A 27,617-nucleotide genomic window follows, 5' to 3' on the forward strand; every position below is an offset into this window, starting at 1 on the left:
ATAGCTTGTGTTGACAAAAGCTACTATCCTGGGGGAATAAGTAACCAAAGTTAGGAAGGAGGTGTCATGAGTGGGTGTTTTGCTCATCAGTGATGCCATGCAGGCCGGAACAAGCAACGTGCCTCAGGCAAACACTCATCTCATTACAGATGTAGATGTCTTCCCTGTGAATAGGGCTCTACCTGCTGTGGTTTGCTTTGCATGTACCAAGTGATCAGTGGGGGCTGCTGGTAGATGTAAAGCTGGAGACTGACAGGGTCGTAATGCCTGCAAAACACCTGGAAGTGATAGCATTTGCTCCTGGTAGAGAGGCGCCCTTAGATTACAAATACAAATAGAAAAGTTACTGTAAAGCTTTAGGGAAAGTAATAGATAGTGGAAAACAAGGTACTTTTAGGTACCTGTTTGAACTTTTAATATCGAGCTTGATCTGGGGAAAAGAACACTTTGTTAAGACTCCAAGAACTGAGCTCTGGATTTCATTTCCCTTAAGGACAGTTCCTTTTTAATTTATTAGAAACGTGGCTAACCCCTCTTTTTTTCTGTCCTCAAATACAGCCAGCCTATGTTCTGTAGAGTTAGATTCCTACAGAGTTAGGTTAAGAGTTGTTCAAAGCTGTGCAATGAGGTTTTGGACTAGGAAAAACATCAGGGTGGTTGAGGGTAGCATTTGAAGAGCTAATAATTAAGGGTAATCTTTTGATCAAAGCAACCCTGACTCTGTATCCCTTTTTTTTAAGTTTATGTATTTATTTTGAGAGAAAGAGCAAGAGAGAAGGAGTCAGGGAGGGGTGGAGAGAGAGGAAAGGAGAGAATCCCAAGCAGGCTCCGTACTGTCAGTACAGAGCCCTACGCGCAGGGCTCAAACTCACGAACTGTGAGATCATGACCTGAGCCAAAACCAGACACTTAACTGACTGAGCCACCCAGGTGCCCTTCTGTATCCATTATTTTTATGTTACCTCAGCATGATATCACTGATCACATTTCTTCCTCAGCTTTTGGAAGCAGAAAACAAACTAAGTTTTTAGACTGGTCTTTAGCCTGTAATTTTCCCCACCCATTCATGCGTTGTTATGCTAGAGTATTAGACATCATTACTTTTCAAACACCTGAGGAAGGGAGGCAGCAACGTCTCAGGAGCATTAGTTTGGAAGACGGAACGAGCGTCAGTTATTGGGGTTGGCGGGGGAGGTGAGTGAAATTATATGCTTTAATGAAAGGCAGGAGTAGGAGGCAGCAGCAAGATTGTTGTGCTACGTTTGTTGAAACTACCTAGAGGTCCTGGAAATATTGTAGTAGTAACCTCAGTAAATGCAGGACCATGTGTTTGCGCCAGTCCCCTACCTGTCTGCTCTCTCCAGGCTTGCCTTGCTGAAAGGATGCTGATTCTAAAAAAATAAATAAATAGGGGCTCAGCCGGTTAAGCATCTGACTTCAGCTCAGGTCATGATCTCACGGTCCGTGAGTTCGAGCCCCACGTCGGGCTCTGTGCTGGCAGCTCAGAGCCTGGAGCCTGCTTCAGATCCTGTGTCTCCCCCTCTCTCTGTCTCTCTGTCTCTCTCTGTTTCTCCCTTAAAAAAAATAAACATTTGAAAATAAATAACATAACTTCAATTTTATGGTGGCATTTATGGAAAGAATATTTTTTTGGCTCTACAAGTGATTTAGGTGGAATTTCTATGCCTACACGTAGTGAAAAGTCTTCGAAAAGATGTCACCTGCATAGCGTGTTTCCTTTGAATCACCTGTCGATTTACTGCTGGGCCAATTGCTAAGCTTGTATTCCCAGGCAAGTGTACATTCACCTGAAATGTGAGACACTGTGGCAATTTATGAAGACGATAGTCTAAGAAAAGTAATGCATGTCAAAATGACCTATTTTTGAAGTTGCTTAATACCATGAATACGTCTTCTCTCTAACTTTACCTTGGACCCATTATGAATTACGTGAATTAAGCAAAAGTAAGCTCCTCAGACTGATTTAAATGAGTTCAGTATTGTCTTCTGTGAGGAGTAAAAACAATTATGAATGGGATTTCATTCCTCAAGGTACTTGCAGTTCTGGCCAAGAATAAAATCAGGTGATTTAATAATTCTGAGATTATCCCATGACAGGATGCTTAAAGGTTCAAAATGCTGATAGGATTAGTAGATCTGAATATGATATCCAGCTAGGCCAGGGATTGGCAAACTAAGGCCTTCTGGTCTACTCCCTGTTTTTGTACAGCCCACAAGCTCTGAATAGTTTCTACCTCATTTACTGGTTGAAATAAGTCAAACAATGACAATATTTCACATGTATGAAAATTATATAAAATTCTAATTTCAGTGTCCACACATAAAATTTTATTGGAATAAAGCTTCATTTATTCATTTATGAACTGTCTATGGCTGCTATCAGCTACAATGGCAGAGCTGAGTAACTGCAACAGAAGCCAGATAGCCCACGGAGCCTAAAATGTTTACTATTTGGCCTTTTACAAAAAAAGTTGCCAACACCTCAGCTAAGCCGTACTGTCTTTCACGTTCATCTCCTTCATCGCATCTCAACAGCCGTTATCCTGGTCCAGGTCTCCATTATCTACATTACCAGAATCATTGCAAAAGCCTCTCAAGTTTTCCTATCAGTGGTTTTTCCCATCTCATTCTGTGTTTGTAAGTGCTGCCTGATCCTCTTAAAATACACATACTTATTTTAGTGATGTCCCAATACTTATGGAAGAACCTATCTTCTTTGCACAAGACCTTTCTGGGGCCACTATTCAGTCTTATCTTTCTAGGCTAATCTCCTCCTACTTCCTTGTTAGACTCTATACTTAGGGTAGAGATCATAAAATCTTCCAAATGGGACACTCAAGTGTGAAAGGGGCCCTATAATGATTACGTGGGGGAAACAGGCCTAAAGCAAGACTGTTCTAGGCAAAGCAGGAAATGTGGTCACACTATCTATACTCCATCCGGTTTGAATGGCTCACCATTCTCCATATGCACCCGTTCCCTTGCTGCTACTCATTATTCCCTTAGGCTCGAGTTCCTTTTCCTTGTTTTATAAGTCTGAGTCTTGAACATCTTTCCAAATCCAGGTTCAATAGTGCCATGTCCATGAGCCTTACTCAGAAATAATCTTTCCTTTTTTTATCTCCCTTATGAATGGCTTTCTCATGGTGTGGATGACTTTCTGCCTTAGTGATACACACACACACACATCCTTTTTCCCCATCAGTTCCTTGAAGACATAATCTGTGTTGGATCCTGTACTCCTCATAGTCCTAGCATAATGTCATGCTCAGGTGGTGGTTGCAACACATGTTTAAAGAATGAATTAATTGACCAGACTGGGGAGACTGATGAATATTTGGGGCTGTCAATTTGTAAATCATCCATTTTAATGTGATTAAAGTAGTGAGAAAAGTTGGGTTTCCAAGGACTGAGGAGAGCCTCGGATGTCAACGTGGCAGTGTAGCAGAGTGGTTCTAGGCGTAAAGATAGGCGTTGGGGTCCAGCCTGCCTGAGACTGATTGCCAGCTCTGCCATTTACAATCTGTGTCACTTTGGGCAAGTTGACCTTTCCTCCTAAGTTTCTGCATCTGTAAAATGGGAGTAGTCCTAGAATCTTCTGCATAGAATGGTGGTTGAGGATTCAAATAGTCCCAAATCACATGGTGAGCCCTCTATGAATATTAGCTGCTGTGATACTGCATGCTGTCTTCATCATCATGGTACTATTAATGGTGGGTAGGAAAATACAGCGACTCGAGACAAGGATATAACAATAGAAGAGCTGAGAGAAATGCAACCCCGAAATCTTAGAATAATTGTGCCCCCTTGATTGAAGTAGTCAGTTTCAGAGGGACCAAAGTGGTGTGAGTCCTGCGAGAAGATGGTTTCACTTAGTAAGAAATGACTAGTTAGCAGTTTTTTGAGAGACCAGTTCAGTCGAGTGGTCAAGGCACAGGTTAGGTGTCCGAGAACTAAATAAGTACTGGCCAGAAGGCGGGGAAACAGTGAATAGGAAGGGGTGAGAAGGGGAGACACAGAAGCATATAAAAGATCTATTTGTTTAGTAAGTTTTTTCTTTCAGCTTTACCATACTTTAAAAAGGAAGAGGGATGCCTGGGTGGCTCAGCTGATTAAGCGACCAACTTCGGCTCAGGTCATGATCTTGCAGTTTGTGGGTTCGAGCCCCGCGTCGGGCTCTGTGCTGAGAGCTCAGAGCCTGGGGCCTGCTTCAGATTCTGTGTCTCCCCCTCTCTCTAGTCCTCCCCTGCTCACGCTCTGTCTGTCTCTCAATAATAAATAAATGTTAAAAAAAAAACAATAAAAATAAAAAGGAAGAAACCCTGGGATATGCTAATTCAGTGACCTGTGTGGCCCTTTTTGGAATGAAGTAAATCATTGACTAAAATTGGTGCTTAATTCAGGTGCTGGTAACCCTTGCCAAGGGATACATAAGGAACCTTCAGAACCAACTCCAGAGTGGTTAGCTTTACCAAACACAACACAAAAAACAAAGCTCGATTTAAAAAATAATAATTTTTCATTTGAGAGTGGGGAGTATATATTCGTAGTATGGCACCCCTCTAAATTGCCCACTTGACTTTGTACCTTGAGGTTTTTCTCGAGCAGTCATAAGCTGAGCCCTCCTTTATGCTCACCTCGTTTGTATGCGTTTTATGAAATGACTGCCTGGGTTTGGACGGACAAGTTGTGACTGGAGATGCTCCTGTGAAGTGAAGCCAAGTGGAGCCTAGATACTCAAAAAACCCAGACCCTGAAGTCTCTACTGGTGAGAAGAAGGAGCACAGGCATTGGAGGCAGAAGGCGTGGATTGTCGTTCCAGTTTGCCACTTAGTTGTTTGTTGGTTGGTTGCTTGTTGTTGTTTTTTTTTTTTTTTCAAGTTTTTATTTGAATTCCAGTTACTTAACAGATGGTATAATATGGTCAGTTGGAGTCTCTTCTTTCTGGAGATTATGACCATTCATGAATATATTAAACTGTCAAGGACACAGAAGTGTAATGGATGATTGTTATCGGCTCTGGCTTTGCCACTAAATACACTGTGATTCTTGAATTAAGGCTTCCTAACCCCTCGGGCCTGCCAACTGAGTGGTTTTTACTTTGGCAGTTACCGCTAAAACGGTCAGGCCTTAGGCTCGTTAAGCACAATGTAATCACCCCTGTCAAACTGACTTCAAGTCAGTCAACACAGCTCCTTACTGAGTACCTTGTGTGTGTCGTATGTCAAGTGTCACGCTAGATTCCAGAGATAGGGCAAGTAGCACCTGCCGTGATAACAGTTCACAGTCTAATAGGGCACCCAGATGCTGGACAAGTAATCTGTCACAAGTGACCCATCACAGCTGTATGCAGTGTTGTAGAGCAGGGTGCTTCACGAGTGTTTTCCAAGCAGGACTGTCCACTTCCCAATGGGTGAAAGGGAAGGGTAGAGAAGTCTGCCTAGAGCAGAGGTTCTCAAAGCATGGTCCTCAAACTGGCAGGATGTCAGCATCATGTGGGAACTTGTTAGAAATACAGATTCTCAGGCCCGCCCAGATGTGGTCAGTCAGGCCTTGGAAGTGAGGCCCAGCACTCTGTTTTAACCACTTCTCTTGGTGATTCTCATGTACATTCAAGTTTGAGAATGATTGGCCTAGAGGAAATAACCTTTAGGCTCCAAAGCTGTTCTGATCTGTTTGGTAGCCACTGGTCACAGGTGGCTCTTGAGCCTTGGAAATGTGGCTGGTCCAAATTGAGACGTGCTGTAAGTATAAATACATATCAGGTTTCAAAGACCTACTATGAAAAAAAAGAATGTAAAATACCCCATTAATACTTTTATATAGATTGTATGTTGGAATAGTATTTTGATTCTATACGGTTAAATAAAATATATTATTTTTTTGAGTTTATTTATTTCAAGGAAGAAGAGACAGCATGAGTCGGGGAGGGGCAGAGAGAGAGGAGGAGAGAGAATCCCAAACAGGCTCTGCACTGTCAGCACAGAGCCTGATGAGGGGCTTGAACCCACAAAACTGTAAGATCATGACCTAAGCCAAAACCAAGAGTTGGGCGCTCAACCGACTGAGCCACTCGGGTGCCCCTCAATAAGGTATATTATTAAAATTAATTGCATTTATTTCTTTTCCCTTTTTAATATGAATTTTAAGAAATCTAAAATTATATATGTGGCTTGCAGCATATTGTGATTGACACAGCCGATCTAAAGGGTGACTAGAGGTTACCTCAAGCTGGGTGGGACCAAAGTGGCAGTGGAGGGGAGGGGATGCAGGGCGAGGGTTCTGGGTAGGGTACAGTGTGTTCAGGGGTCCTGAAGCAAGAAAGAACATGGCATGCTCAAGGAAATAAGAGAAAACCGAAGCCTTGCAAGTCATGTTCAGGATTTTGGACTTTATCCTAAGACCAACAGGAAGCGATTGAGGATTTTAAATAGGGTGCTCACTTTTTAGGAAGTTTGCAGTTAATAAATGAAGGCGAGAGAGCTACATCTGAATATATCAAGACTCTCAAAGTCAAAGCTTCTCCCCTCCCCAAAAGATGGTGGGCATGGAGGCATTTGGTCCGGATTGAAAGGGAGCAGGACCCTGCCTGTCACCTACCCGTGCCCCAGGACTTTAGGCCCAAACACCCCCCGAGTCAAGGGAGAAGCAGACACCTGGAAGAGGTAGTTTTGCTTTCAGTTCATTTTCAGCATGGTTAAAGCTCAGAGCTGGCTGAAGCATTCCAGGAAGAGTCCAAAGTTGAGTGGAAGTTTGATTACAGAGCTGAGGCTCTTCAGGGCACTGGCCCAGGCTTTGGTGAAGAAGGGTCAGGGACAAGGAGCCCAGCACATGTGGGGGTTAGAGGGTGTTGGACAAAGCAGAGGAAAGCTGGGATTGGAGCCTGGAGGCTGGGGGACTGACCCTCTCCTGGGGTATGGTGGCCTCTTCATTCATCTGTGGCCTGGAGATTTCCCTGTAAGTCATGGTACATATGTTAGCAGACTCAAACTGGCCTCCAGACACATTTCGTTTAGTTCATGTTTTTAAAATGTATTTAAATTAGTCACCAGTATTAATATCAGATTTCACATAAAACTGTGCATTTCTGGGGCACCTGGGTGGCTCAGTTGGTTGGGTGTTCGACTCTTGATTTTGGCTCAGGTCATGATCCCAGGGTTGTGGGATTGAACTCCGTGTCAGGCTCTGCACTGAGTGTGGAGCCTGCTTAAGATTCTTCCCCCGCCGCCCCTCTCTCTCTCCCTCTCCCCCTCTCCCCCTCTGTCCCTCCCCTGCTCACAACCCCCCCCCCCCTTCTCACTACAGTTGTTTTTCATGTGCATTTCTGGTGTTTTTGAAAATTGGAAGATCCAGGAACCCCGCAGAGACATGGAGCAGCCAAGTAGTAGCTACTCCTTTTATTTTTATATGAACTTTTAGGAGCTGAAATGACCATTTAAAAAAAATTTTTTAATGTTTATTTATTTTTGAGAGAGAGACAGACAGACAGACAGAGTGCTATAAGGGGAGGAGGAGAGAGAGAGGGGGAGACACAGAATCCGAAACAGGCTCCAGGCTCCGAGCTGTCAGCACAGAGCCTGACGTGGGGCTTGAACTCATGAGCCGTGAGATCATGACCTGAGCCGAAGTCAGACACTTCACTGACTGAGCCACCCAGGCACCCCCTGAAATGACCATTTTTATGTTTTTTAAAGAAGACATTTATTTACCCTAAGGACAAAACTGAGTCCCTAGGTTCTCTGTGGTCTGACTCGAAGTATCGCAGTCTCTCCAGTGTTTGCTTTGAGGAGTCCCTTCTTCTGTGTATTCTCCAGAAAGGTTGTAAGAATGGGACCCTTAATTCAGTGAGACCAAGTTATACAAAAGCTCTGTCCATCTGCACAAGAGCCACGTCCATCAGAGAAGCACATATGCTCTCTACAGTTTTCCATGGTTCCCATCATGCCTGTGGCTCAGTGTGTGTGCTTGTGTGTTTGTTGGTAAACACTTGGTATACCAGCTCCCATGATGATTAAAATCTTAAACTTTAAACCTCAGCAGCTCCCCTGTAAATATTCAGTTGTTAATTAAATGGGAAGTCAGTTGATAGCAGCAAGGAGGAAAGAAGGAAGTGACTTTATTTACCCAAGATAGATGCACTAATCGGTACTTTGTCCTATGTTCACCCCTGTACACCAGAGGGAGGGAGGGGTGTAGTCTTTGTGGCTGTGGTACTGTTTCTCTGCGCGCGCGCGCTCTCTCTCTCTCTCTCTCTCTCTCTCTCTCTCTCTATATATATATATATATATATATATATTGGGGGTGGGGGGAACAGAGAAATTGTTTTATTTCTTAAACAGAGTAAGCAAATATAGCAGATTAAAATACTGCAAGCTTGGTGGTAAGTGCCTGAATGTTCATGATGTTATTGCCATATGTATTTTTTGTTCTCTTGGTATAGTTCATAATCAAAGGCAGTGGAGAAGTGCTTTTGCCTACAGAATTTGTCCATCCTACCCTTTTTTAAAATATATATTTTAGAGGGAGAGAGAGAGAGAGAGTATGAGCAAGAGAGAAGGGCAGAGGGAGAGAGAGAGCATGAACAGGGGAGAGGAGCAGAGGGGGAGAGAGAGAGAGGGAAGGAGAGAGAATCTTAAGCAGGCTCCACACTCAGCACAGAGCCCAATGTGGGGCTTGATGCAGGGCTCAATCCTGTGACCCTGGGATCGTGACCTGAGCCGAAATCAAGAGTCAGAGGCTCAACTGATTGAGCCTCCCAGGCACCCCATCATACCCTTATTCATTTAAAGGGAAAACAGCTTTATTGGCATAAGGAGGCTTCTTGCTTGACGCGACAAAATGAGGGTTAGGGTGGAGGAACGCTTGATAGCCTCTCTTTTCTCCATTCCCTTCTCTACCAGCATCAAAAAACAAAACAATAAATGTTACAGGAGGGTGGGTCTAGTTTTTGATCTGACAGAAGTTTCTAGTACTTGGTGAATTGGGGCTCTTTGAAGAAACAATATAAAAATGTCTTTCTTTTGCAAATTAAACACACACACATACACACACGCCCACACATTCATTATTTGGTCTCTCCCCGTGCCTTAGACGGGGTTTGTTCAAGTGAGGGATCCTGAAATTTGAGCTCATTAGCTTCGTGATTATTCTGCTTCTGGGCACCAGTGATCACACAGCAAAACACTGCCCAGATGTGTGTCATCCCATTCTCTGTTCTTCCGCCAACCTCATGCCCCTCTGGGCTGAGGGTAGAATCATCCCTCTTCCTCCAGAAATTCTCAGCTGTCTGATGTACCTTTGCCCGAGCCCAGTCTCTTCCAGATGCTTCCTGTTTCACATGCACTAAAGCTTCAAACCTGATGCTTGACCAGAAAGGGATGTCATAAACCTGACGACCCTGGTCTTTCAGCTACTTGCAGATTACCTCAATCTGCTTCTTCCCTCAGGGCCCCATCAGTTTACCTTCTCCTGCAGTGAGATGAAGCCTTGTTTTAAAGGGTTTTTTTCCCCTTCAGAATCTCTGGAAATTACTAAAGAAAGGAAGAAACTAGATACCTAGATTCCAGTTAACTTTGTCACTGACTGTTATGTAACTGTGGGTGAATCACGGATCAAGTGGGCCAGAAAATCTCCCATTTCATGGAAGTTGCAAGAACGGCAGGAGACCAGGCCCCGATGTTCCTATCATTTTTAGTCCCCAGTGTGGAAAACCCTGGGGTGGAAGCGGAGAGCCTGGGCCTGCAAGGCGGGCAGTGTTTGTCGGTATACATATGTCCACTGCAAGGAGGGTGAGGGCAGGCTGATGCAGCCGGAACAGCAGATTCTCCAGGGGACGGAGTGGGCCCAGCAGACCTTCGGGCCAGCAGCCTAACTTAGGGAATTCAGAAACACTGTAAGGTTGTCTGTCCCACTTCACCAGATTCTTCTGCCGCTGAGATGCGGCTGGTGTGTGCAGGGCAGCCTAAGATTTGGGCCGGAGGGGGCGGGGCCTCCTTATCAGCGTGCTTCCTGTCACTTCTTCAGACCTGCTCCTGCTAATCTCTTTCTACAGGCAGCATCTCTTCTACAGCTGCTTGCATTTGATAGCTTTTTTGCATCAGGATTTATGCCTGCCTAGCGAGCGTTGTTTGGGGGCAGGTGAGAGATTATTTAGGTGAGTACCGTATTCGGTGTTAATGTTGTTTTAAATCACTTTTGGTGTTGTTTGAATGTTGGACGGTAGATTTTCTTATATGTAGTGCCGCCTGTGGCATTGAAGAGCGAGTTGCCACCCATTAGTGATTTACATACCAAGCAGATGCGGTGGTTCATTGAATTAACATGTTTAACTTCTATAATAAGGTGACACTGGTAAATATTTCTTTTTCCACCAGGGGAAAAACAAAGTGAGAAGGATGCCTTCAACCTGGAGTCAGCTGCTAGGAGCTGGGAGTTCCCAGCTACTAGTCATACTTTCAGACATCTATAACTCATTCTAGTAAATCCTCTCTTCTGTAAGCACAGACTGCCTTTTTATCTGGTGGAAACGCAGCATGCCATTAGAATGACATGTCCTGTCATTTTACATCATACAATTAAGATATTGTCTAGCTGTCAGAAAATTCAAATCGATTAGGCTCCCTGTAATTAATTATCTGTAGAATGTGCCGTAGTGTATATGTTGTAAAGTTGTGCTTCCATTCAGGTAGTCGGTTGAATGAAGACCATAACATACTTTTTGTTTCTTCTCTTTCTAGATGTCTTGCTGTCATTGAACCCATTTGAAAGTGCTAGGCGAGCTCAGCCATCAGTATGTCCAAGTACAAACTGATTATGTTAAGACATGGAGAGGGCGCTTGGAATAAAGAGAATCGGTTTTGTAGCTGGGTGGATCAGAAACTTAACAGTGAAGGAATGGAGGAAGCTCGGAACTGTGGGAAGCAACTCAAAGCACTAAACTTTGAGTTTGATCTCGTATTCACGTCCATCCTTAATCGGTCCATCCACACAGCCTGGCTGATCCTGGAAGAGCTGGGGCAGGAATGGGTTCCGGTGGAAAGCTCGTGGCGTCTAAACGAACGTCACTATGGAGCTTTGATCGGTCTCAACAGGGAGCAGATGGCTTTGAATCATGGTGAAGAACAAGTGAGGCTCTGGAGGAGAAGTTACAATGTGACCCCACCACCCATTGACGAATCTCACCCTTACTACCATGAAATCTACAGTGACCGGAGGTATAAAGTGTGCGATGTACCTGTCGATCAGCTGCCACGATCTGAAAGCTTAAAGGATGTTCTGGAGAGACTCCTACCCTTTTGGAATGAAAGGATTGCTCCTGAAGTCTTAAGTGGCAAAACCGTTCTGATATCTGCTCATGGAAATAGCAGTAGGGCTCTCCTGAAACATCTGGAAGGTACCCTCTTTATGCTACTTACTTATTAGAGGTTGCTAAATGTTATGCTTGGACCTTAATCTAGAAAGGACAGGGTTTCTGAGCACAATTTACATAATGGACTTTGTTGCCCTATTCCCTTTTGTCATTTCAGTCTTTTTTTTTAATTATATGAAATTCATTGTCAAATTCGTTTCCATACTCATTTCAGTCTTTTAAGAATCATTTTGTTCTATTAAATCAAAAACCCTGTGCCTTTCACATTCATACTATATAAAGCAATGATTCTAAAACTTTAGCAAGCATCAGATTTCCCTGGAGGGAGTCTTTGGTCTACTCCAGATTGCTGGCCCCATCCTTGAAGTTTCTGAATTTGTAGGCCTGGGGGTATGGTTGGAGAATTTGCACTTCTAAGGTGTTTTCAGGTGATGCGGTTACTGCTGCTTGGCGGTTTTCCACTTTGAGAACTATTGATCTAAAGGATAATAAGGTTTTTGCTGTAGCAAGGTAAAAGCAGGCTAGGGAGGGAATTAATTTCTATAGAGATGGTATGCAAAGTCAATTTATTTATTTGAGTCGTTCCAGATAAACAAAATTACCTAGACTTCAGTTTTGCCCATGCTCTTCCAACTCTAAACAATTATTCCTGCGTTGCAGATCTGTGTTTCTTGAACAATTCCTTTGTTCCAGCTCTTTCTTTCCAGACCAGGCCTATTCATTGATTGGGAGAAAGTTAGGGGGAAGGTAAATAAAAGGATTGCCTGTTGGAGATCATCAGTCGGCTCAATTTTATTTTAACTACTTCATGTTGTGTTCTAAACATATTCTGAAATGTACAATATTGTTATCTTCCTCTTAACTGATGTAAACTAGGAACCCCTGAGGACTCGGGCTCACCACTTTGGGGCATCAGTGATTGCACTGTGACACTTACAGGGGGTTCTTCCTTCCCCTTTCTCCCTTCACTAAGCAATCCCAGGCATTTGTGCTTTTTTTTTTTTTTTTTCAATATATGAAATGTATTGTCAAATTGGTTTCCATACAACACCCAGTGCTCATCCCAAAAGGTGCTCTCCTCAATACCCATCACCCACCCATTTGTGCTTTTTGAGTGATCTGCTCCCTCGTCCTTTGTCCTGACAGCACCAGCAGTAGTTAGCCCCTGATATTAGAATGCGTTTCTCTAACATTCCTTGCCCATTCTGCTTTACTTTTCTCCATGAGGCTGTGAAAAATGAAGAGGTTGACACTGTATGTGAAATAAGTGAGAATAGGTTATTGGTAGCCAAACAAAGTGATCTTTATGAGATTTTATTGTAAACTTTTTAGCATGTGCTTTTGCCCCTGATTTTTATAACATGGCCAAAAGCCAAATCATTACTTGAATACTTGCATCCATTAGTTGTGCAGAGATCTAAACTCTACAGACTTTATTGGCTATTAAAAATGTTATTGGCTAGACATGGCGCTCACCCTGTTTGTGTATATATCTTATTTACTCAACTACATAAAGGCTTCTATTCTTTTTCTTTCAGAATAGTCAGGTATTTGATTAAGTGATAAATAACTTCATCATTATTGGACTACAGTACTTTATTGTTTGAAGAAGAGTTGAGCCTTCTCTTAGGACAACAACAAACTGAAATTCAGAATTTCAAAGTTTCTGCCCAAAGGTGTATTCTGTTCCACCACTCCAATTCCCTTGTTCCAGAGACGAGACTTCGATCTCTCTGTGGCCAAGCTCCCTTCCCTAAAGAAGATGCCATCATCTGCTTCAGGAACCTCTTTTCTCCCCTGTCTTAACTAGGAAACCCTCCCTTTAAAAATGATTTCTTGCTATTTAATACCATTTATTCTTCAACTGTCTTTAGGTTTAGATGTCTTTAAGATTATTCTGCATCCCCAGCCACAGCCCATTCTAGATACTCCCTTCTATTAGTGCATCGAGGATTTCCCTGTTTGTTACTGTTCTTTTTTGAAGGGAATAGGAAGGTTTAGCCAATGGTGAAGAAGACTGTCACCCTGGTCAGAGTAGAGGGAGAATTACCTGTGGACGGCAAGGTTACCCATAGAAAGCTTACTTTCTGTATTTGAGGGAGGTTTTGAAACCATTAATAATTTACCGAAAAACAATCATTTGGTATAGCTGCTGTGGAAAACAATCCGTCAGCTTCTCTATAGATTAGACCTGCGGTTACCATACGATCCCACCAATTCTATTGCCAGGTATTTGCCTGGCATATTCATTTCCTAGCGCTACTGTAACGAAGTACCAATAACTGCAAGGCTTAAAACAACAGATACTAATTTTCCTCACAGTTCCCGGGGCTGCAAGTCCTAAATTAAAGTGTTGCCGGGGTCATATTCTCTCTATCCTTTCTTGCGTCTTCTAGCTTCTTGGGCTTGTGGGCAATCTTTGGAATTCCCTGGTTTGTAGGTGCATCCGTGCAGACCTGTCTTCACTAGGTGTTTTCCCTGTGCGTCTCTGTTTCTTGTCCAAATTTCCCCTTTTCGTAAGAATACACATAATATTAGAGTAGGGTGAAAGATATCATTTTAACTTGATTACCTCTATAAAGACCCTGTTTCCAAATAAGGTCACATTCTGAGGTTAGGACTTCAACGTATCTTTTTTGGAGGCATAATAGTTCAACCCATAGCAATACTTAAGAGAGATGAAAACCTATGTCCAAATGAAAACATGTACACAAACCTTCATAGTAGTAGTATTCATAAGAGCCAAAACACAGAGAGGCATCCCAAATGCGTGTCACCTAGTGACTAGATACATTAAATTTGGTATCCATACAATATAATATGATTCAGCAATGAAAAAGAATGAAATACTCTTATGTGCTACAGTGTGGATGAACTTTAAAATCATCATTACCTGAAAGAAGGGAGTCACAAAGGCATATTTATTGTGCAATTCTACTTAAATGAAATGTCCAGAATGGCCACATCTTTACAGACAGAAAATAGATTATGTGTTTCCTGGGCCTGGGGTAGAGGTGGAGGGGTGTGGAATGAACAGCGACTGCCATTAGGTACAGAGTTTCTTGTTGGGGTGGTGAAACGTGCTAAAGTTGATTGTGATGATGGTCGCACGAGTCTGAATATACTAAAAGCCGTGGGATAAATGGATAAATTGTATGTGAATTACCAAGTTAAAGCTGCAAAAATAGTTTAATCAATGGGATTGAAAGATTAAAGGATGTGGCATTGGCCTAGAGAAAAATATTGGAGGGCAAATATGGGAAGCAGTGTCAAAGTAGACATGTATGGATGTGGAGTAAAGAATAAGGAAAAATAAAATAAACTACAGCTTTGGTCACTAGAGCAGAAATGGATTTATAGGGGTTGCTGAGAAATTAGTAGGCATTAGTCCTCAGGCTTTATTTAAGCTTTCTTCTGGAGGTCTTTTTTTTTTTTTTTTTTAAGTTGGATGTATAGTGCTAAATGACTTTTCAGAGCTTAACACAACTGAAGCAACCTTAAATTATAATTCCTATCCCTCTCCCTATCTATAGGTCTTATACAAAATGTTGTTATTTGGAAGATAATTGATTTAAAACAGCAGTTTTCATGCTGGAAGAGGCAAATGGTATGGGATTTGAGAAGGAAGTATGTGAAAGTAGAAAAGGCATAAAGTTGGCTGGTGTCTGCAGCAGAGGACAGGGGAGGTGTCGATGAGGGAGACAGGAAGTGGAAATGGGAGGGTTGGTGACCATGGCAGATGGCAGACATTCAGGGGGAAAAAAATGGCAGAAAATCCAGAATATGCCATTAGGCACAAGCCACAGAGTGGGGAAACAAAAGCAGTGGATGTGAAGATTGGGATCTGTCCGTAGGAAGACAGAAGGCTGGTATGTAAGCTTGGCTCACCCACCCCGGGCAGAACAACTTGGTTCCTTTTGGCCTATGGTACCCCCTGGTGGTGCCCTTGTTAAGACTCATGGAGCTCTTTGGTGTCGCTGTGCCTCCCTTTAGAATGACCTCCACGCCTAACATGGAAGAAATTACTTTAGATTTTAGAATCACTCCATAAATTAGTTCTCATGTCTTATTTTAGGAGTTCCCTAAATACCAATCTCCACTAATAGATTTCTCTTACTATATATTGAAAAATAAGATCCATGTATTTGCTGTCACAGCTCTAAGAATTAAGCATAAATGACTTTGCCAAGATCCGAAGAAACAGTGTATGTTATTTCTTCCACATAATTTCTGTTAATGAGATTTTAGCTTTTTAAAAATTTATTCTGGATGTATATGTTTACCAGAACAGGAATACCAACATTAGTCTTATCTCACACATCTGCCTTTCAGGAGCTCAAGTTATAGGGCTTTATGTGGTATTTGATAAATTCTCAGCCTAAAAGAAAATATTCCTTTGAATTTGGAGGCTAACTTAAAAAACAATTTTTTTTTGAGATTTATTCATTTTTTTTGTTAAATTTTTTTTTTCAACGTTTTTTATTTATTTTTGGGACAGAGAGAGACAGAGCATGAACGGGGGAGGGGCAGAGAGAGAGGGAGACACAGAATTGGAAACAGGCTCCAGGCTCCGAGCCATCAGCCCAGAGCCTGACGCGGGGCTCGAACTCACGGACCGCGAGATCGTGACCTGGCTGAAGTCGGACGCTTAACCGACTGCGCCACCCAGGCGCCCCGAGATTTATTCATTCTTGAGAGACAGAGACAGAGTGTGAGTGGAGGAGGGGGAGAGAGAGAGGGAGACACAGAATCCAAAGCACGCTCCAGGCCCTGAGCTGTCAGCACAGAGCCCGATGTGGGGCTCGAAATCATGGACCGCAAGATCATGACCTGAGCCGAAGTCAGATGCTTAACCGACTGAGCCACCCAGGGGCCCCTGGATGCTAACTTTTTAAGATTCCAGAAATTAAGTGAATCTTACTTACTTTAGGGGGAAATACAGGTATTTATCATATAAGAAGGACCACTGGCCAATTTATTTGTGTGTGTGTATGTTCATTGTGTTAAAAAATATCATAAAATTTACCATTTTAATTGCCAGTTTATTCTTACTGTAAAGTTACGTGACTGTATCACCCCCATTTTCTGGTTAATACCTGTTGTTCCAGTGCAATTATTAATAGCATCTCCTTTCACTTTCATAAGTGCCCTGCTTGAATGATAAATTATGTGGTCACCTTACCATAAAGGTGTTAGCCTTTCCTAGTATTAAGAATGAATCCCTGAAATAGGTGTGACCAGATTCCATATTTCCTGTAAACACAAAAGTTGCTAAACAAAAGTAAAAATGTTTGTGGTTGTAGGTTCATCTGATTCCTAGTCATGCTTTCTAGATATATTTATATAAAATTCTCTCCTATTAACAGGATCTTTCAAGGAACTGGGCAATTTTTCCCCGTATTATCCTTAAACTGCCTGACAAACTTAAAGCATGTTACCTTCTGCTGGGGAGGAGTATGGTAGCTGATAGAATCAACGACTGCATACTCTCGTATCACAAAAATACTTTATTATTTAAAGACTATAACGCTGGGGTAGGAAGGATGATGACCCAGTAAAAAAACTAATTAGAATATTAGTCTACCCTGAAATCTCCAAGTACCTTATGATCTCTCTACTTACAAGGATACTAGTGTTACATATCTACTCTACCTTGTATACATCTCAACAATGGAGAGTGTTGGTTCTTAAGACGTTATTTTGTTTGTCAACTATTTGGTGCTATGACTTTATCCTATAGGCAGTCCAGTCCTGACTGACACTTCTTCCATTTGTGAAAAAGAAGACAGGTGCTGTTGAGGGAAAATGAAAGCCAGACAGACCTCAGATGACTTAGCCATGATCATGATAATTAGTTGGAGTCGTGAACTCCACCCAAACCCAGTTCACTGAGTCTCCACACATGATTACCACCTGGGCTTTTTTGTTTTAAATGTTTTCTGAAAAGTAGCCCTTCCCTTGATCTATTTTTTGTTTGGAATACTATGTTTTAAGAAGCTGAGTCAAGAGTATCCTTGGCAGGTTAACCATTAAAAGTTAATTTGATGCAGCTAACTGAGTCTCAAATTATTATTGCTGTTACCCTAATATTGTGGTTTGTGAATGGTGTTCCCTAGTACAGATGTACAAGGTGACTTTTTTTTTTTTTTTTTTTTTTTGAGCGCATGCTAAGTGCAGCTCTAGACATTTACATACCTATCCTGTTTAATATAGGAACTAGAGCCAGGCTGTGAACTCACTGGAAAACTGAGGTTCAGCCCCGTGTTTTACACTGCTGTTTAGTGTATGTGGGTCATACTTTTTATTTCAATCATTGATCACTCAGCTGTTTTGCTTAAAGAAACTGCTCGAATGAAAAGGAACAAACTACTGATACCCTCAACATCGTGGCTGAACCTCAACGGCATTATGCTAAGTGAAAGACCTGGGCTCAAAAAGCTGAGTATTGTAGATTCCTGTTGAAGTCTTAGCCTTCAGTAGTTCAGAATGTGACCGTATTTAGATAGAGAGTCTTTAAAGAAGTAATTCAAGTAAAATTGGGCCATTAGGGTGGCCCTAATCCAACGTGATTGGCGTCCTCATAAGAGATCAGGACACAGACACACACAGAGAGAAGACCATGTGAAGGTACAGGGAGATGACAACCATGTACAAGCCAAGGAAAGTGACCTCAGACTTTGATATCCCCAGAACAGTGAGAAAAGAACTTTGAGTTTTGTTTTGTTTGTTTGAGTTTTGGATTTTTTTGTTTTTTGTTTTTTTAGCAAAAAACAAGCAAACTATGCACTGTATGACTCCCATTTATATGCCTGTCAGGAAAAGGCAACACTATCGGGTCAGAAAACAGATCAGTGGAAGAAAAGGTAGGATGCAGGGGGGTATAAGGAAATTTTGGGGGGTTCATAGAGCTATTCTGTACACTAAAACCGGTAAATTTTACTGCATGTGAATTATACTTCGGTGTAAAAAGTCTAGCTTTTATCCAGTGAAATGACCATTTCCCTAATGGGGACCATGGCTTTTGTTGCCTAAGATAAAGACTCGATTAGTTTGTCAACTAGTAGAATTAATTAAATGAAGGTTGCTACATACGCCTAATTGTGCCTTTGAAAACTAACCCGGAGGGCCCCGGTATGCTATCTCAAGACTGGGACCAAGTAGTGCTGACTTTCCACAGCGCCCAAACCATGGACATCACAGGGAATCACTGGCACAGCCAGTCTTCGTGAGTTATCTAGAAGCTGTTGGACCAAGAAGCTTTGTCCTTCGAGGTTGTGAGCTTGTCTAGGAAAGGTTTTTCTGCCCCAGAACTATTTCTGCTCACTTGACACTGAATTCTCTAGTCTTCCTTGGGTCTTCTATCTGTCCTTTTTTTCTTCTCACAACCACCTAGGCAAGGAGTAGGTCAATGCAAGAGCATGAAAAGAACAGCAAGGCAAGTGTTACTGATTCGGAACTAGGCAGCACTCTTGTACAAGAATCGCAAACACAGGAACCCATGTCAGGGCCTAGGATACGCTTCTTGCCTGATCAGGACAGCCTCTACCGTGTCGATTACTTATTTAACATCTCTGCTTTTAAATTGTAGGTAATTGGGAGATTGCTTTACTTTTAACTGGGAAGTAGTCCTTGACACTTTCAGAAGAAGGACTGCAGACAGACCTATGAGATACTATATAGTAAGAAAATTCCTACATAAGGAACTGCTTTACCTGTTTCTAGCAGCGTAGAGGATTGCCTGTGCTGTGCTAATAAGTCCAGGCAAAAGCAGGGCCCTGCGCTGACTGGTTCAGACACTTGTCACAGAGCACCACCGCGAAAGCTCCTAACACAGGCTTAGTATCTAAAAGCATCTTGTCCTGTAGCGCTCCAGACAGGCGTTTGTTTCTTTCTCTGTGGTTGGCATAGTCACTTCCTGTTTGTTTGCTGCTGGCCCACACTGAAGGAAAATCCAGGGACTGAACTGAAGCATTGGATGTAGTCTGCGTCTTGCCAGCGGAAGTGGATTGTTTAGTCTGGGTTCAAGCACAGGACTAGGCAGTTTCAAGTTTGGAATCAGAGTGGCATGCAGGAGACTCATGAACGACAGGCTTGGTCCCTGAAGAATTGGGTGCAGCTGCACACAAAGCAAGCCAAGGAAGCCTTGAGGCAAAATTAGAGAGCTGGGGAGGGCAGGTCAGCCGGGGCCAGCTGTGGCAGCGGGGCTGACGAGTGCTTCACCTTTGGCATTTTAGCGTGATATTTTCGGAAGCTGCAAATTCAGACCTCTCTACTGTAAAGCAAATGCTTGTCTGGTGGTATGGTCAGGCTTTCTCTTATTCAAAGTTTAATTGATGTAGGAAAACTTCTACTTTTAAAAGTTGCAGGCTATCTTAACTTTAAAATTCAATGTGGATTCTTCTCTTTGCCTTATTCCAAATTAGAGGCTGTTATCCTATCATCGTGTTGCAATATTCAAATAACCCCTTTGCACTTGCTCCCCAGCATAAGTTGTAAATAGTAGCATCCAAACTTGAAAGATTTCTAATTAAAGATAGATCATCTATGAAATTGAGAACATCTTGTGTCAGCTCTCATTTTTGCAATACAATACAGGCCTCTCACCACAGACCGCCCATGAGCGGGGTTTGAATTGTGACCTTCTTGACTGGGAAAGGTAAGTGGCGCGTGGGTGCACCTCACGGCCAAACGAATTGCTCGAAGTGGTTTCCCTCTTTTCCTAGTTTCCAAAAGTATACGCTATAGATTTGGGGTTTGCTTTCATCCTGTGACAAATCTGTCTCCCTGGCCGTCTTTTCTCCTGTTGCCTGAGATGAGCAAACCTTTGGAGGAAATCAAAGAAAACATATAGACAAATTTAATTTGAATTGTTTATTAGCACTAAATACCTTGTATTCAAGCCTAAGTGCCTTCTCTCTCTCTCTCTCTCTCTCTCTCTCTCTCTCTCTCTCTCTCTCTCTTTGGTAAGGTTATAAAGGAAACACAGTCTTTAATCAAGGTTTCAAGAGTAAAAGAATAGATTTAATTGGAAAGCCCAGAGAGTTCAGGTTTATTCATTTCAGCTGTGTGCTGAGGGCCTGTCAAATCAGGTGCTGTTCTTGGCACAGGATATAGCCCCTAGAATTGGACATGCAAAATCCTGGCTTTTGAGGAGCTATGTCCCCATTTTGATCTCTTTCTGAAATTCGGCCGATACTGGAACTCTTGAAAAGTCTTCAGAGTGCTTTCATGTATGGACTTTATAAGTTAGAGTTTGTAGCTAATGTTCTGTTCCTTATCGCTTGTGTTTGTATATAAGAAGTAGATTCATACAATATATACAGTTGTAAAAGTGGATCATACAGCTAAACAGTTTCTGGATCCTGGCAGCCAATGCATATAATAGAAGGTTCTTTACAGTTGAACAAATATTACTGAGTTCTCGCAGGGGGTAAGGCACTGGTCTGAGAGCATGTGTGACACAGGGATGGATGAGACATGGTCCCTCTTCTCAAGTCGTTTATAATCCTGGTTGGCGAAGCGAGCATTTGCACAGCCACCTCTAATAGAAGGCCAAGTGTGAATGCTGTAAGTGCATCTTAATATACTTAATTAATGTATATACATATTAACATAAGTATTAATATACTTAATAATGTACAGTGATCTCGGGGCACCTGGGTGGCTCAGTAGGTTAAGCGTCCAACTTCAGCTTCAGGTCATGATCTCACAGTTCGTGGGTTCGAGCCCTGCCTCGGGCTCTGTGCTGACAGCTCAGGGCCTGGAGGCTGCTTCTGATTCTGTGTCTCCCTCTCTGCCCCTCCTCCGCTCCCATTCTGTCTCTCTCTCAAAAATAAATAAACATTTAAAAAATAAATAAAATAATGTACAGTGATCTCAATAACTGGCTGTGGCTCCTGTTCCTGCTATAATGACTTGGTGGAGAGGGCTCATAGGTGCAGATTTGACTTTCTGGAGCTATTCCTGTATACAGAAAATGAAGTTGTTTGAATTTCTTCCCATACTGGCATTGAGTTACCCCCTTTGACTTACCATAAACTTTCATTATTTCTTACTCGAAATAGCCCAACCATGTGGATTGACCACAGTTAACTCCTAGATGCTCCTACGTGAAGATTCAAGAATTAAAGACAATGGTTGGGGGCTGAAGGAGGGGTGGCAGTGGAGGGAGCGGTGACGGAGAAGGGCAGTTGCAGGGTGAGAACTCTGATATTTCCCTTCAAACGTTCTTGGAGCCAAAAAAACAATAACAAAAATCAAAGCCAGTTATCAGACAGGGGATGTGCTGTTTGTTCACTCATTTTAACTTTCATATGATGTTCCAGTTAGTGAATTTATAATACAGTATTGCATAATACAGTATTGATTCAGTTTGGCTTAATTCGGTGCAGATGCATTATTCTAGCCTTAGGAGTTCTGCTGGCTTAACTTTCTCAGGATGAAGAATGGCTTATGCCAAAATCGAGTAATGAGTAATAGCTTCACTGTGGTTTTTCCTAATTTGCTATTTTAAAATTTCAGTCTGTTAAGTCTCATTGACTGATTATTAACCAGTCTAAGCATTTTAAATATTTGTAAGTAATTAGTCTGCTGTGTGAATGATTTGAGTAGTCATTAAAGTGGAATGTCAACTTGGTGTTTATTGGAAATGTCTCTATTTTTGTTGAGCTCTCCTTCCTTTGTATGTGAAATATGATAGTTCTCGTGGCCTTTGTTTAGTTGGCTCTTTGATTTGGTCCCACACAAAAGTGGGATGTTATCTGAGCCATAGACATGAGCTCGAGTGTGGTGCTGTTGAAGAGAGGACCTGTCAAGATCTGGTTAGATCTGGGACCTTGGCCAAACAGGAGACTCCCATGTGCTCTCCAGCCCCTTGCCAAAGACCTAGAACTCATTTCTAAACTCCCAGACGACAACCCCTAAACCTGGCGCATCATGATCCCTGTTTGTTAACTGTTTCAAGGAGATCAGATGAATCTGTTCATGTCCTTACCAGCCCTGAAGACGGAGGAACACGACGTGCTACTGTTTAGTTAGTACCCAGCCCTTCAAAAGGGCAGAACATGATTGCAAACATTCTCTTCTTTCCTTATACTGCGCTGGAAGTAGCCGTGAACAAGTCAGATGACCAGAGTTGAAATCCTGGGATTTGGGAATAAGAAAACCAGGTGCAATGTGATTGCCTTATCAGTCTTGTGATTTGAGAAATTTAATTTAACTTCTCTGGATCTGTTTAGTATTTTTTAACAGCTTTCTTGAGATATAATTTACATAATGTACAGTTCAGTGGCTTTTAGTATGTGTACAGAATTGCCCATCTATCACCACAGTCAATTTTGGAACATTTTCATTAGTCCCAAAAGTAACCCTATACTTAACTGTCACTTCCCAATTTCCTCATTCTCTCTAGCCCTAGGCAATCACTAATCTATTTTTCTCACACTAGATTTTCCTATATAAATGGAATCCTACAACATGCCGTCCTTTATGTCTGGCTTCTTTCATTAGCATAATGTTTTCAAGGGTCATCAATGTTTAGCATGTATTAAGCACTTATTTCTTTTTTTATTGCTAAATAATGTTCCATTGTATGGGTATACCGCAATTACTATAGTTAATTTATCCATTCATCAATTAATGGACATTTAGGATGTATCCACTTTTTGGCTATTATGCTACTATGATGGTTCATGTACAAGATTTAGATAGGAAACATGAAGGAACAACAGGTTGCCCTGAAGGGTATCTATCCTAAAATTTAATATGATGCGAATCTCTGTCTAAGCTTTTTTTTTTTTTTTTTTTTAAATTTCTGAGAAGTTTTTATACTTCCAGGAACTATAGCTAGAATGCCTTACAGTATCTGGAGTGGTTCCAGACATGCCACTAATATGGGACTCAATAAATGTGCAGTGAAACAACCGAACAGAATTACCTCCTGTGTTGTCTTTAATGCTTTGTCCCTTCCTCTCCCAATCTACAGGTATCTCCGACGAAGACATTATCAACATCACTCTTCCCACTGGAGTGCCCATTCTCCTGGAACTGGATGAGAACCTGCATGCTGTTGGGCCTCACCAGTTCCTGGGCAACCAAGAGGCTATCCAAGCCGCCATTAAGAAAGTAGAGGATCAAGGAAAAGTGAAAAAGCGAGTTGAAAAATGAAAGCTTTCCCATTTACTTGCTAGGAATAGCTGCAAAGGAAGTGGCATGCAGTATATTTTGGGTGCTGATCTCCCTCTCTTTTTTTTCCCCTGATTTTTCCAGAACTAGTCAATGGGATAGAGTTTATAAGGTAACTCGGTAAATGTTATTGCCCAGATGAAAGATTTAGGATGCCTGAGTGCTTTGTCATAAGTCTGATGAGAACTCTCTTGCTAGTCCTGTTTGAATTAGTCATTCATGGGGCTAATTGGTAACCAGTGGGGCTTAATCAAGGTCCTGAGTGTCTAAGATGAGAGAGTAACAAGTAGAGGTGAAGTTTAAGGTATTCACCATTTAATAAATCATTATTGAGTCACTATTGACAGACACTACTTATTCCAATAGGTAGTTCACTTTTATATTTACTGAGACTTTCTGGGATGATAGTAAGGTATATTAGATAATATGCTCTACTTAAGTATTTATTACTAGTCTTCTCCTCTAGGAAAAGGGATGCTTTGCTAGTTAAAACCAGAGGACCATTTAATGGGAGAAATCACCGGTGGATTCCTCCAAGAAAGCCAACAACAAACAGTAAGGCACTCTGCCTTGTCTCTAGACCAGAGACATCCTTTCTTTGACAGTTGGTACGATTCCCCTTTGGCTGCTGGGATTAGCAACGTGTCGACAGCCATAGCTGTTGATGTTCTCCTTTTGTTTTGTTGAACTTTAATCATTGGTTACTTAAAATTGCTTAAAACTAAAGGTCTGTGACCTAAAATGAATCTCCTCAAAGCATCTCCATGTGACTGATAAACATTAGGTAAAGGCCTCCGAACTAGTCTTTGGCTCAAATCTTCTGTAACTCTCAAAGTGTTGCACCTATTTCATTGCATGGACACTCCTAATTCCCTATAAATTGAACATCAGGGTCAGGGGGAAGGTAAAATATAATGCATGTAATTTTATTCCCATGAGCAGGAAAAATATGGTACATTGGGGCTGGCCATACACATTTATTGTTCATCAACAGAGAGCAAAAGATTATAGTATGTGACATACAGCAGCTAGGGTAGGCCACAGACAGAAATGGTTGCTGATCAGTCTCAATGATACTGTTTTCCAGATCATATTTTTAGATGTCAAGGGTATATAAGTCACGGTTTCTTTAAACTCTTGCCTTATTTTAAGGCAAGGGACGTATATTTCAGTGACAGAGTTATGGAAAAAAATCTGTAGCTGTTTATCAGTTTTTCATGATTTTTCATTTGTGGGTTAGTCTATTTGTATCCATTTCAGAGTAAATGGCAATGGAAGAAACTAATTCTAAAACCCTTGCCACTGCTTGGTCTCCATTTGGTCCTTCCTTTGAGACTTTTTAGAACAAAGATGTCTGGGAAGAAGAGATGACCCTGGTGTGCTCCCAGCTGGCCACATCTGGGATGTGTCGGGACATGGCATGTGGATGCTTTACATTTCTGACGAACCAGTAGTGTCTGCTGTAGCCCTTCATTTTAGTCCACTTACTTAACCAAATAATATTCTTTGGAATTCAGAGATCAGATCTTTCTAGAATTCCAAGCCTATGGCCAGGCTATACCTCAGACCATTCTTTAACAGCTTCATCTCTGGATTTTCTGAATTTCCTAACCCGAGTGGTGACCGTATCTTAATGCAGCTGAAGATCCTAGAGTTGGATTCTTCCCTTGTCCTCCGCTTGTCCTCGTTCACTTCCAGGGAGCACCCCGGGCAGAATGATGTGGTTCTGCACACAAAGCGACACTCGCAACCAGTCACTTGGGAATCTGGCAGATCTCCTAAGATAGGGATAATTTTTGCTGATACTTTCTGATGTAATTTGGTGTATTGTTTTTGAGATCTTGGCTGAAATAAATGAGACATTTATGAAAACCTCATGTTAAATTATTTTTTTTGTAAAGATTCTATTTTTAAAACTCTACACCCAACGTGGCGCTCAAACACAATCCCGACCGAGATCAAGCGTCGCATGCCATACTGACTGAGCCAGCAGGGCACCCCATTTTTTTTAAAGACATGTAAAATTATTTTTAACAATTCCAGCACTTCGTCCTTAGACCACCTAATGTAGCTGTTTTCTTCACGTGGCTCACATCCAGAATTTTTGATGTAGGAATCTTGAAGGCCAACCTGCATCCTGATCTTGGCAACTTTCTGTTCTCTATGAAGCTGGGACCAAACAAAGGGGGATTTTTTTTTTCTTTGAAAGTAAAGGCAGATAGCCTGTCTAGAAATTTGGCTGTTAGAGAGGGCAGCCCGGCCTGCTGCCAGGATGGACTTGCCCTGAAGCCAGCTAGACCCGTCTCCTCTGCCCAGGTTGGAATGACTGACTGCCCCCGGGGTGCAGCAAGTGTGGTAAGATAAGGGCCACAGCAGGATGCTTCTCCCAGGTTTTAAGTTAGAAATTTTCCACAAGTGCTGTATCCCAGTACACCGAGAATCTTTTTTTTCTAAGAGAGCACAAGTTCTGCTTCAGAAAACGGAGGTTTTCACATCCTCTAATGCTAATTTGAGCACTGACAACAAAGCGTCCTTGGATGAAAATGCATTACGTCATGTATTTTTCTTTGATAAGATGTGCAGGAAAGATTTCTAAATGAGACCTGTTTATCTCTCAAGCTCATCCAGATTTTTTTGCCTGCGATTTGTAGATTATTTCCCATCTTGGAGCTTGATCACCTTGATGGAAATGCTGTTACCACATGTGCACAATAGGGTGGTGGTTCTTTGTCTTCCAGTCTGGGAAGCGTCCCCAGGCCCTGTAGCTTTTAGAGGGGATTTTTTTTGTGGGGGGGGGGGGGGGTGGTCAGCGTGTGAGCCTGTTAAAACCAGTCCCGGGTGGGCAGCACTTGGCCGATTTGGTGGCCAAATACAGAAACCCTCCTGGTCATGTTGCCGCCCGCAGAAAAGAGAGAAGACTCAGGTAATTCCCTGCTCCTTCTCTCATGTCGCTGTAGTTCTTTATTTCCCTAGCCGCTTCCTGCTTTTGACCGAATCGGTTAGGGGAAGCACTTTTACTACACAGAGGTTTCATCATCCCTGGTGTCATTTTTCATTCACTTTCTTGCTTTTATAAGCAAGAGTGACTTTTCAAAGTTCAGCTTCCCTGTTACCTGGAAAGCCTTTCTTTTCCTTTTAATGTATTTATTTAAATTCTAATTAGTTAACATATAGTGTGATGATTTCAGGAGTAGAACCCAGAGCTCAACCCAAAAAGTGCCCTCCTTAATGCCCATCACCCGTTTAGCACATCCCCCTACCCACCTCACCTCCAGCAACCCTCAGTTTGTTCTGTGTATTTAAGAGTCTCTTGTGGTTTTTCTCCCTCTGTCTTCATTTTATTTTTCCTTCCCTTCCCCTATGTTCATCTGCTGAGTGTCTCAAATTCTACATATGAGTGAAATCATACGATGTTTGTCGTTCTGACTTCTTTCACTTAGCATAATACACTCTAGTTCCATCAACTGATGAATGGATAAAGAAAGGGTGTTCGTGTGTGTGTGTGTGTGTGTGTGTGTGTGTGTGTCCATACATAATGGAATATTACTCAGTAATCAAAAAGAATGAAATCTTGCCATTTACAACAATGTGGATGGAATTGGAACGCCTTTCATATGTTCTTTTTCCCTCAGAAAGATACCAAAATTGCCTCAAGGTTGCAGTTCCTTATTATGTTTCCTGTTTTTCTGTTTTGCATAATTGGATTTTGCAAGTTTTTGGCTGACTTTTATAACAGCACTTGTTGTATTAAATAGTGCCTTGCCTCACAGCAGGTCTGGCTTTGGTGGATGCCATGTTATGCTGTGGCCTGAGGGTTTTCACATTGGACTGTGAAGGGAATTTAAGCCACCGATTCCAAGAGGAATATGAAACATCCAAAATGTAAGAATATTTTAATCATTCAGTCTCCCTCTTATGACAAAGTCATTTGGCCGAATGATGAGCAGAATGAAAGTCATTCTTTTTCCGCAATTGGTTTAAATGTTTTACTTATTGGAGGATAATCTGGCTGTGTAGCCTAGCCTTTAAGACATTGGGACCTTAA

The 27,617-nt window shown here is 42.0% G+C and overlaps 1 protein-coding gene across 3 annotated transcripts in view; it reads left to right on the forward strand.

Moving 5' to 3' along the window:
• BPGM (bisphosphoglycerate mutase) overlaps positions 1 to 25,444 on the forward strand; it is a 30,978-nt gene extending 5,534 nt beyond the window's left edge. Inside the window, exons 1-3 of one of the 3 annotated variants that reach the window (XM_060633187.3) lie at positions 6,840 to 6,978; positions 10,758 to 11,413; positions 23,373 to 25,444. In XM_060633187.3, coding sequence (XP_060489170.1) covers positions 10,813 to 11,413; positions 23,373 to 23,554 — 783 coding nt within the window. In that variant the 5' untranslated portion in view covers positions 6,840 to 6,978; positions 10,758 to 10,812 and the 3' untranslated portion in view covers positions 23,555 to 25,444. Of the gene's footprint in view, positions 1 to 6,839; positions 6,979 to 10,064; positions 10,175 to 10,757; positions 11,414 to 23,372 lie in introns of those variants that run through there. The other 2 variants (XM_060633188.3, XM_078439203.2) reach the window with 2 other exon arrangements.
• The last annotated feature ends 2,173 nt before the right edge of the window (positions 25,445 to 27,617 follow it).

Source organism: Panthera onca, chromosome A2, assembly GCF_046562875.1.
Source record: "Panthera onca isolate mPanOnc1 chromosome A2, mPanOnc1 haplotype 2, whole genome shotgun sequence".
Lineage (NCBI taxonomy): Eukaryota > Metazoa > Chordata > Mammalia > Carnivora > Felidae > Panthera > Panthera onca.